The 12,275-nt window shown below is 38.5% G+C and overlaps 1 protein-coding gene across 4 annotated transcripts in view; it reads left to right on the top strand.

Moving 5' to 3' along the window:
- Sesn (Sestrin) overlaps positions 1-12,275 on the top strand; it is a 171,278-nt gene that overhangs the window by 149,823 nt on the left and 9,180 nt on the right. For all 4 annotated transcript variants that reach the window (XM_070304143.1, XM_070304141.1, XM_070304142.1 and 1 more), the window contains one exon: positions 10,775-10,945. In XM_070304143.1, the coding sequence (XP_070160244.1) occupies positions 10,775-10,945 (171 nt within the window). The remainder of the gene's footprint in view (positions 1-10,774; positions 10,946-12,275) is intronic.

The raw sequence follows: 12,275 nt of genomic DNA, 5'->3' as shown, positions 1-12,275 counted from the left end.
GTATATTCCGGGGGGGGGGGGGGTGAGAATAATATGATAAAATTCTTATTTTATCCGTCGTTTTCTTAAACAACGTTTCACGACATACCATTGAAATATACCGTTAAATATTCATCTACAGAATTTTATAAGGTTCTCACGAGCTCATATTTTTTTCCCGATTTACTCTCCTGCCAGGCAGCTTTGTATATAAAACTTCTATGCATCGCAATTTACTCTACTCGGGTTGAGGGATATTTCCGCGATCGATAAAATTTTCATTTCATGCGTCCTAAGCGGGTACGTCAAAATCTCTCTCTCTCTCTCTCTCTCTTTCTCTCTCCGCTTGCGAAACTGGACACGCATGACCGAACAATCGAATCGACTTTTAAACAAGCGCTACCGCCCCACCTGTCGTTGCTTGACGCTGTTTGTCGCGTTTCTATCCGGTTGCTTGCTCCGCGACGCGAAATGTTGGGAACAGGCATTCCGTCTTTTTCTTTCTCCGCGAAGATGAAACCTTTCAGTCGGTATCTTTCATCTTTGACGAGAAACGAATTTGCGCTTTCGATCTTGGCTATGTAATCATCGTCATCTTCGCATAGGTTGTTTCTTTGCTCTTCGCCACCACTCGTTCGCGAAACAAGGAGCGTTTCTCATTGATCAAGTCCGTATGTATCTGATGTAAATAGCGGTTTAAACGTTCACAGAATCGAAACGTGACGGGAATATATACGGACGATCGCGCGTTTAACTCGGCCGAACGTGACGAGGATTGCGAAGCGCGCGTGTGATGATAATTGACATGTGGCATCGGCCACGAGAAATTGGGTCAGATTTTTCCAAATCTCCTCAAAGCGGACGTGACGAGATATCGGTGCCTTCGTGGCCGAACTCGCAATAGACATCGCGGTTTTACGATCGTTTGCTTTCGGCCATCTGGCGAACAACGACGTTGCCAGAGTACTGGCTTCCCTTCCTGTGAACCTTTTAGCGAAGATTCGAGAAACGTTTTTCTCAAACAGCACGAGTTTTCGCTCGTAACGAGGCGAGAAGGCTCGCTCTGACGGTCTTTTATAAAATAGGTTCGTTAATCACGGTGGCGTGCAATAATTGAAACTGCAATTAAATTTTTTTACGCGTTGCATTTTGTATTTAGAAGATGTAATGTGCGTGACTTCTTATTATATCTTTTATTTTTAAATTTTGCCAAATTGTTGTCAAGATTGTAAGAGGAATGATTTGTTAGCAAACAAATATTATCTAATTTGACTTAGCTATATGCCAATAGGGAGACTATTAATGTAAAATCTGCATTTGAAGTCTCCTTGTACGAGGGACCAGAGGGAACAATGGGGGGAGCCCTACGGGCGTCAGTTCGTCGGCAATTTGCGCGAAATTTCGCGAATAACTCTGGACGTATTGTCTCGGGAATAACTTCGTTAGCGTCGAAATGGGAGAGGCAAAGGGCTGTGACCCTTCGAACGAAGCAGAAACCGACGACGGCACGCGGAACGAGGTTTCCCATAACGGACTCGGTTCGGAAACCGGCGTCAATTACCGGACAACAAAGCAGAGCGTGGATAAATCGCGAGGCTAATAGCTCCTTTGTTCACCTGGATCTAGCACGTCCGTCGCGCCCCGCGAGCTCGATGATAAAATAAACAGCGTGCGCGCGTGTAACGTTTTATTATCGCGCTTAAATCAAGTTATACTCGGCACCCATTGAATCGCAATAGGGCGTGTAAGTAGCGCGGTCATGAAGCGGCGAGTCTAGGAAAACGACTTACATAATCTTTTTTTATTAATCAGGGTGTCTACTTCCTGGAAAAATAGGGAAACCTGGAAATCTCAGGGAATTTTTCCGTACTTGGAAAAATCAGGAAATTCTCATGGAATTTTATTGGGACTCGGAAAATTAATGAAAGAATTCTCTCTGATAATTTTGCTCTTATACTGTAAGCAGTAGGCAATCTGCCAATAAGCTAAGTTGTTAATTATATGTTCAAAATATATTATAAATATATATCTATATCGTTGTTTATATCTTAACAAAATATTGAATTTGCAATACATATTCTTTATTTTAATTTTTAGTGATAAAAAATTAAAATGTTATGCAAATTAAACATTTTTATCTTAACGAAAGCTACTTAGTTTTTTTTCAATACATTTATAAATCTAGCACTGAAACTTAAGTAGCTGTGCGTTTTTCCTTCGTATAAATGAGAAAAGTATTAGAAAACGCGTATAATAAAAGAAATTTGTTTTAGGAAACTGCAGCAAAAAAATCTTTAAAATATTTTTTTTTACCTAGATTTTTGCGTGAAAATATCTAGAAGATCATAAAATTCTTTTGTAAGATTTGAGTAGATACACCAAACGATCTTGATAGCGAAAGATTCGAACGAATGAAGATTTCGAGATTTTTCACGCAAAACTTATGTAACCGACGACACTCGCCAATAGTCGAAAATTCCAGCTGCAGTTTAAATCTATTTTCAAGTCATTAAGATTAACGAACCGACCACTGTACTCTCTCACTTCTATTTTCGAAATAACTTTATTATTATTTATGCGCGCGCGCCGCGAATTATAATGGACGTGGCGTGACTAAATATCGATTAGAAAAACATATTGTGTTTCGTGACTCGCGCACAATACATGACAATACGCCCATAAGAGACCGACGACAACATGTTTAAGCTTCGACTATTTTTTTTATTGGCCTCACCTATGTTTGCAACGTCGTCGTCGCATCTCTCGCATAGATAATTATTTGCCAACGATTGTTAAATAATTTTGCAATACCGGCGGCAATTTCGGCGCGACACTGAAAAGTATTCGCCGTATTATTACGGAGATTATTGGGCCTCTCGCCGTTCTCGCGTGCAATAATCGAACCGCAACCATGATCAGCCTTTGCTGATAACCGTGATTGGTCAATGGACCACGTGGGATAATAGGTGAAATTACGGCAATTGAAGGCGGGCGAACGAGTATTAAAGTTGAATCAATGATCATCCGTGTAATGTGAAATGATGTTACATCATGTCGTGTCGCACGCGCGCGCTAAATTTTTATTTATATACTTCGTAAATTTGCACTTGCGTCTTCTCGAGATTTAATATCGTTAGGATGTCATACACGCGGATGCGCACTGATTAGAAATCAAATGTTCCTCATCTTCATCGTTCGTCTAGTTAAAATCGTCTCGTGCCAAGAGACATTCCGTCACCTGCGCTTTTAACGCAGACGGATGTAATGTGTCGTTTTGATGACTCTCACGACGTTTCGCTGCACTTTGTCTGCGTGCATTGCGGCAATGGAAGAAATGTTAATTTGCATGGCAAATAACCGTGCTGAATAAAAAAGTCGCGTAAATATAGCGGGGCGATTGGCAAAGCTTCGTGTTTGCGTGCGGATACACATACGATATGTCGCGTCATTCGCGCGTCTTAAGATGCTCAAGCACGACAAACATACGATCCCCGGGATGCGCCGGTAGTGTTTATTCTCCATAAACGTCGCGATGACGCGCGTGGTATTTTTCTTCTCTCTTTCTCGCGGGGCACACGTTGCATTTTGCCCCGCTGCTATCGTGCCCACGTAAAATCGCGCACTGTATCAGCGTCTTAATCTGATTACGCTTCCGATACGCAGTCTATGAGATTCTGTCCAAAATGCAGCCGTCATCGACCGCATCTCGGACATCATGCATGTGGGGACGATAGCGATTGAAAATTTTCCGACCTCGCGCCGAATGCCATCATTAAAATATTCATGCGACTTTGATCGGCGACACGCGATTTTATATCGATATAAAAGCTCTCGAGACTCTCTCGCAACATTATTACTTCACATGTGCAACTTCGCGCGATAATTTCATTCGGCAAATGTACTATGCGTTTTTTCACATAAATCATCGTACATTTGGCGCATAAACTACAATTCTCCGCGTTACGAACTTCGCGAATAAAATTCGAAGGAGCAAGTCCCGCTCGCGATTTGCACGAGCAACGATTCCAAGATTTTTCTCTCTATCGTAGGAACGGCGTAGAATTATAAAAAAATTCAGTCTCTCTCTTTCTCTTTTTCTCTCCGCATCGAAACGATGCATTATGCTTTCATTTCAAAAGATCGTATCGTGGATCGATTTTACTGATCTCACTCGTACTGTTCTTATCTGAAATATATTAAATACACTGTAATTTCGTAAACCTTGTATCGCAACTTTTTCACAGGTGTTAATTTAAAAGTCAAACGTGATCTTCGCCTCTTCTCGCGACGAAGATTAAAAATTTCTTGAAGATTTCTCCTATATCCTTGAAAATTCTCTTAGAGACTTAAATTTAGGATCGCATTTTTTTTCATTTAACTATCCATTCACGATGCGAGCATAAATTTTTTAGCGATCTTCAAATATATCGGCTGCCCATTTTGTCCCACTTAAATTTGTATTTGCAAAATGCACGAAGGAGGAAGATTGGGAAACTATAGAAACTACTTCCCGTTTAAATAAATAAATAAAAGAAACATGTAGAGAATGGAAGTGCGATTTTTTCGCTCCCGTTTTATCAGTATCTTAGAGAACCGTAAATATTTTAGAAATCGTTTTTAATGGATTCTTATCCCTTTGCGCGAACGTTACGTAGACACATCGTTTCCGTTATTACGGCGAAATTTTCAGCCGCGACACCGACGCACATACGTGTGTCCTTTAGTGTGTCGCATACATAATTTACGCGGCTTTGTTCCAGTAATTATTACCGCGACTGACAATGGACAATAGCGTTTATGTATCATTACGAAAAGAAATATTCGTCCATCGTGCATTACGGCATGTCGGTTATGAAATATGGATATCGCAATAACGATACAATGAAAGGCGAAGCAGATGGACGGGGTGTATTGCTATTCATCGCCCGTTTATTGCCTATTGACTGTCAAGATATACGATTCTGGTAGGAACCGGATGTTGGTCTAGGTGAAGAACGCGGTTTTCTCCCGACCACGTAATTGCATTGTTAGATTTTGTTTCTGAGGTAGGAACGTTTTGCTACTTTCCACGTAGCATCACCATATCTCGGTATTTTCTATCGCACACAATCACGTGTCGTTGACGTATAGAAACGATGTAACATAAATTTTCTGATCTCTATTCATGGCCGCAAATTTAGGGATTATCGAATCACGATTCGGCACGGGAGAATGACCATAGTTGTTGTTCTCTTTTTAAAGATCGCGATGCTTTCGGTATTTTTTCATTGTCCTAGTCACGTACGAAGAGAAATACGGTCACTCTACTTGAAGTAAATGACGTTCGCTTGCAAGGCGCGCGCATATTTGGCGAGGGAAAATTCTCGACGTGACGCGAAATCTTAGGTAGCGGTGAGCAGCAGGGTCGAGGAAATCGGAGCTCGCCACGAAGTCTCAGCGAGTCTCGGGCCAATCGCCAGGAATCTCCGCCAAGAGAAGAAAGGTTCTTCTCGGAAGGAGAGAAGAGGGTTACTTGTCTGCCTGCTTGCCTGCCTGCCTGTTTGTCGCGCTGGCGGTGCATTTCAAGAGTTTTGGCAGAGAGAGAGAGAGAGAGAGAGAGAGAAAAAGAGAGAGATTTGCCAAATTGCGTGTAGGAGTTAATTGAGTAATATCTAATCACGTCTATGACCCAGCTGATTATTTTCATGAAGCGAGTCCCGTCTAATCGTGGTTTCCTTCATCTCTTTTTTATGATTGTTAATTGATTAATTTATCTCTTTGAGGAGATTAACTCTTCTTAACCGAAGAAGATACAAAAAATAACTTCAAGTGTGACATAATATATATATAATAATAAGAAAAGCGAAAGAAAGCATTTTATTACATGTATAAAACAGTGAATATAATACTCAAATGCTAAATAATTATAAGAATCAGACATACTAAATAAAAGAAACTAGAAAACAAGAAATTCTATATAAATATAAAATTGTTGATTTAAGAAGAGTTATATATACATATGTCACATATAATAAGAGATTAAAAATTACATGAAAATATGTAAGAGAGGAAGAGGGGAGAATGAATATTAGGATTTATAAGAAATTAAAATACTTTACACGGAAAGAAATTAAAGTAAGATACACGCAAGAGAGAACCTCGTATTGAATCGTCGCGTTTCCCTGATCGCAAATAAGCGTAGAGATTATTTCTGCTAGCTTGTAGTTTCGAAAATTCAGCTTGGCAAAATTATACCGGCTTCAATCGCAAGCTCTTGAATCGTGATGTTGGCGAGAAAATTGCGAGGAAATATATGAAAGAAAGAGAGAAGAGAGAGAGAGATAAGAATAACTTTATTAATGGATATGTTCCGGTTAGGTTGGAATAAAACAGCAATTTCGCGGAGTCCCTGAAAGCGCGCGCTTGTACGATGAATAATAGCTGATAGCTAATTTAGTGGGTAGAAAAGAAATACGCTGCGAAAAAATAGACTGATGTTGAAAACAACTTAACAACTTGTCTCTCGCGTCATGTCCAGCATTTAACGGTTAATGACTGTCGATTGTCGATGGAACGTTTGCAATGTACAGAGTGTTGTTCGCATTTTTTTTATGTCCGCCTATAACGTAACGCAGAAAAATACCAGCTCGAGAACGAAACGGGTCGTATTAGATAATCGTCGGTATTAATATTAATATCAGTTCGTGTACGTTTCTTGCAATGATCGCACAGTAAAACATTTATGGAGTTCAAGCGAATAAAACGTGTGACGATCAGTAAAAAGGATACATTTCCCGATAGAAGTTGGACGAAGATGATTCACGTTCGCGTCGATTAACCAAATGCACACGCGGATTTTTCTCTCTCTTTTGGAGGCTTTCTCGAGGCCTGCCGAAAAGTATCGAGTAAATTGTTTTGAGTACTCAGACTACTCTCTCAATTTCCGGCTACCATGCCGGATAACCGACACTGGGTAATCTGTTGTTTCCGTCGGTGCGTTGAATCCGACTTCTCTCGGCAACGCAAATGTCACTTAATAATAGATGAGTCGATTCGACAGCGGGTGTGTTCTCCTTAACGAGACACGCAATTCTCGATTATTAAAATCACTTTGGTACACACGCGACAATAAGTCTACGGATGCTGTAGTCGATCCGCTCGATAAATCGGCGCGAATATAACGATGGATGCTACGCGAGAAACAGACGCGCAAGTTATGTCGCGGGATTACCTTCGTCGTTGTATGGAAAACAAACACTCTACCCTAAATTTAAAACAAATCTCGCACAAAGACAAACTTGAAATTGTATCATAATATTGTAGAAAGTACGAAGTAAATTTTGTAGGAATTCGCTGAGATGTGAAATTCTCTTCTTGCAGTACGCGAGAGGAATCTGAATTATAAACGTGCCTGCATTAATTTACATGAATTTATATAAGTGTGGCGGTATATATGCATCTCGACCAATAAAATGCCCGGAGTACAATTTTTGCAAGAGCAAGAAGCGGCGATTGATATGTATTTTTATAAAGACTAACATTTATTTTTATAACGCACGAGGAGAGAGTAAATGATACGATACCCCATAAGATACGCTATATACCCCATTTCCTTTTTTTCTTATTTAATAAACCTTATTTTATATAAACTCGCGCGTTTTTATCGACCACCCTACAGTAACCTTTGTAAAGTACAGTTGACGCGTTCACATCCATCTCTTGATGTTTGGAGAAAATCACAGCGAATCCGTCGCTCGAGTAAGATTTTTTTCGTAATCTAACGTATAATAATAATAATGATAATAAATCGCGTGATCGAGTCTTCGATTGATCATTCCGCGGTGTTGATTTTAGCTTCGTAAGCGTTTTTGTTTGAATCCGTTTTTTGTTTCGCTTGTTTGCATCGAGTTTGGGGAAATCGATCGAATGAAGAGCGAATATGTTAATACGTTTAGCGTGTAATCTCATCTCATTTTTTCTTCTTCCTTCAATCGTCATTCGATTAAGAGTGATAACGATTCGTCGAGTCGAAGCGCGTACGGCGCGTTTCGACGTGACGTTTCGTCGTCACGTAAAATCATGTCCCGCTATTATCGTACTTACGATAAGTTGTTCTACGATGATTATAATGGATGACATGGCGTATCCCGTTTGCGTACGTCCGGTGAAACATCGTTTGATATCCCATCCAGGCGAAAGTCGGCGCCGAAAGCTTGAAAGCTTGAAAGCTTTTTGTCTTCGGTATGCGTGTATTACAAGAAGAATAATTGTCTGAAATCAAAATTTTGCACATTGTGTTTAATAATGTTCAAGAAAAGAAATCTCTATTTGCATCTCGGATAGGAAGAGGGAAGGTACTTTAACGAAACTTTTTCTTCACCACCTAATACCGAATTAAATACCTAATTTTTTTTTTTAAATAGTCGATCAAAATCAAAGCGATATCGATATCGATTTGTATACCACTATATCCTCTGTAGTTTACCCTTCGCTATTATATATGTATTGTATATGTTTGCATAGGTTAGCGACCTAATACAAGATCGACCACATTATTGCGGGACAAATTATGTCTGTATTTATGTACACTTGTGTTATAGCTATTTATTTACAAATCATTCGCGACAGTCGCACAAGTTACATTTTAATTGAACTTATTGGCTCAATAAATATTTTAAAATTATCACTCTCTTTCTGCATGACGTCCGATGAATATTGCATATTGCAGAATTGTCTGTGTGAAAATCGATAAAATAATTTCCTAGAAATATTTATCGAATTGCTAATAAACATCGATACCGCGTAGGCAACGTATATATGTATTAACAATGCCTTAACAATGCTTTAATGATTAAGCAACTGATAAATGAAAGTCTGGTGACTTGCAAAATAGTACTCGTTATCGATTGTCAAGATATTGCGAGGGAATTTAATGAGAATTATTATCTATTTGCGCTTGTTTAGGGGAAAAAAAAAAATATCTTCTCTTGTATAGATATCATTGAAATTTAATTTGCGATATTGAGTAATTTTTATATGTCAAGTCGCCGAAGTTTTTGCAAACTTCGTCGGGTATGTACAGGCTCGTTTGCATATTCTTTTGCATGTATATGAGAAAGACAAATGTACACACACGGCGGAGCGAACGCAGGCGGAAGGAAGTATCGTAGGAACGATTAGGCGAATGCTTAACTCCCACATTCCCGCGAAATGACCTCGCGCACGACGGGAGACAAAGGACTTCGTGTTCGATTCCTAATCGACTTACGTATACATCGAGTAATAATCCGCCAATTTCGTAGCGCGAGCACGCACATGACGAACGACTGTTTACTCGCACTTTTCGTACTCCGTTACATTCGAGGCGATCCTAAAATGTGATTGCGTCAGCGCTCATCGATCACCGGTAGGCTCTTCCGACCGGCGAAAGCTTGGCTAATATGCTTGACAGTAGACGGAATATTTATAACGGATGAGTTGATTTCAATATCGGTGGGACAAGAAATTGGTAAACAGGAACTATGGTATAAATATTAATAAGCCGGTAAATCGCATTAAGCGGTGAAACGTGACTCGGTAGAAAAGTAACGTTTGTTTATTCTCTAACGGTGCATTATTTTCTATTTATATTATGACTTAAGAAACGTAAACGTAAGAAACGTTTACATTAAATTTATACATTAACAAATCTTGATCATTTTTTTTAAAAACGTACAAAGTTATCGTAGATCGAAGCCGTCTAATTTGTGGATATTCGAAAGGGATTCTAGGGATTAAATAATACATGAAAGATCATTTGTATAATTTCTTTTTTCATATTTATTTTATCCGAATCCTCTTCGATGACACATTTTTGTGCCATGCTTTGTTTTTAAAAATAACCTCCTGTAATAATCTCGTATACCGATATAGTCTACGATCGTTTAAAAAACGATCACAGGTAACATTAAAACACGTGATGCTCTAGTGTAAGGTATTTACTGCGTGGAACAATGATTTATGCCGATGTCTATTTTAGCTGCTCTTATCTCTTGCGACGTACACACAAAGACACGAGGTTACATTAATCAGTAGTAGTCAAAACGAACTGTCGAATGATGCAACGCAAACACCTGATTGCGTGGATCGCTTTCGGATGACCCGGATATTCCACTCCTTCATATTTGAGCACGTGTCATAAACGCGATTATGTAATTGATATCGCGATCAACGCGATATCAATATGCCCTCTCCTCCTTCAGCTGCATCTCGCTGTTTTTACGACGATACACGCTATGAAATGAAATGCGATAAGGTAGTAGAATTGATTAGCGTCATGTGTATGAGACGCGTAAATGAAAACACTGACTTTCTAATGGTCAAAATTTATCGCGGGACACCGGGCAAGGTACGACTAACGGGTTTTAGGCACAACCGAAAATAACGTGACCGGCTGATCAATTACCGGATAGATTCTAACCCGGGGATAAATCTTTCTGCTCGAAAAAAACAAGCGAAACCCGAATACATTTCTAACGTTTCAAGGCGAAATATGTATATATATATATGTTGTGTGTGTGTGTGTGTGTGTGTGTATGTGAAGATAATTTTTATAATTTGTTGTAATAATTGAATCTTTAAATTAAATTTGATTATCTCTTCTCTCGCGGGTATTTTTTTTTCATCTCTTGATATTAAATATTTCTAAATTTTAAATCGGACGTGTTATCAAGTGTTTCGTTGTGCGAGAGACATGTTCACGAAGCACTTTAAATCTAGTTTACACGCGTGACATTTAGCTTTTATTTATGTGAAATGTGCTTTGATTGTTTTACAGACGCATGTGCTATTGATGGATGTTTTCGTACAGAACAACAGGCTGGATCATGTCTCGAGGGTAATGTCATCGCATCCATCGTATTTGGAACATTTCCTGCGGACTCAGCATTTCATCCTTCGGGGTGATGGACCACTTCCTTATGACTACCGACATCTCATCGCCATTATGGTGAGTTCTCGTTCTTGTCCTCCTATAGAAAGTTTTATAAGTTCTACGTCAAGTACTTTTTTCCAATCAAGAGAGATTTTTTTTTCTATTCTCGCATTGATCGATTTTTTTGAATGTTATTTTAAAAATGTCTCGTTTTTTTTTTCTAAATATTCTTCGTTTTTTTCGAAGTGTTTTTTTCGCGGGATCGTCGATTACGTTGAACATAATTTATCATTATTTTCGCGTGTGCGAGAAGAAACGTAGCTCGCGTAGCTAAGCTTTCCTTCATCGCGCCTTCATCTTTTCTCTAAAGTGTTCCCCGATCACCCTCAAGTGGCAGCGGGTCATCGGGTCGAGGGTTATCGTCATCTGAATAAATGCAACGCGTGTTTCGTAATGTCACGTTGTCGTAGAAAAGACTCGGTGAAGATGTGAAAAATAACACATATTGGCCGTTCTTTTATGATCTTTACTACTCGGCGATCCATGTGCGCTCGCTCGTCATTATTTTTACTTATTCTCGTATCAAAACATGCCGTTTTATTATATGCAATTATATAACTATGACTCTCTTAGATACACGCGCATATAAAAAATATGAATGCATGTAGCAATTATCTTGAAAAGAACGTTCTGTTTTTTCAAAAAATGTGTTATTATTATAATTAAAAGAGAATTTTACAAAAGTGCTTGATGACTAAACAAACTTGTATTTTACTTTTCAATTATAGATAATTTTTTCTTATCAGTGACTTAAATAAAAAATAGAAATATAAGTTATATAAATACAGTTTAATTCCAATGCATACAAGTATTTTATGGAATATAAATAATACGTAGGTGAATGTATTTAATTGATCAATCAAATACCTGCTTGCAAGAATCAGACAAGTCGATATTTTTCAATAAATGAATCGTTTATCATTTAACACTCGGAATATACAAATTTGGGCGAGAAACAAGCTTGTCTAGATAACACACATAGAGTAGAGAGATAAAATAGATTTGTTGACTTTACTTTGTACGAATTGCGAGCAAGAAGTACACAAATTCATGTGTTTGCTTACGAAAATCATATTGTAACATCTTTTTTTAAAATATCATAAAATTGCGACATTTTTATTCGTGTTTAAAAATGTGTGTGGAATAATTTATATAAAATTCAAAAGTTTTATACATAAATATTCCAATATCTTTCTAGTTTTTTTGCGATATTTGAAAAAAAAAACAACTCGTTTTCCGCAATCATTTGAAACGAGTCTGCTTAAGTTTCTGGTTTTTTTTTGTCTTCACTTCTTGCAACATTGTCGTTCCTCGATTAAATTTTGCTCCATTTCTGGAGATGAGC

Source organism: Polyergus mexicanus, unplaced genomic scaffold (assembly GCF_030449975.1).
Source record: "Polyergus mexicanus isolate NDT 795.1 unplaced genomic scaffold, iyPolMexi1.0 SCAF_11, whole genome shotgun sequence".
In the NCBI taxonomy this organism is placed as follows: domain Eukaryota; kingdom Metazoa; phylum Arthropoda; class Insecta; order Hymenoptera; family Formicidae; genus Polyergus; species Polyergus mexicanus.
This window is presented reverse-complemented; position numbering and strand designations above follow the sequence as displayed.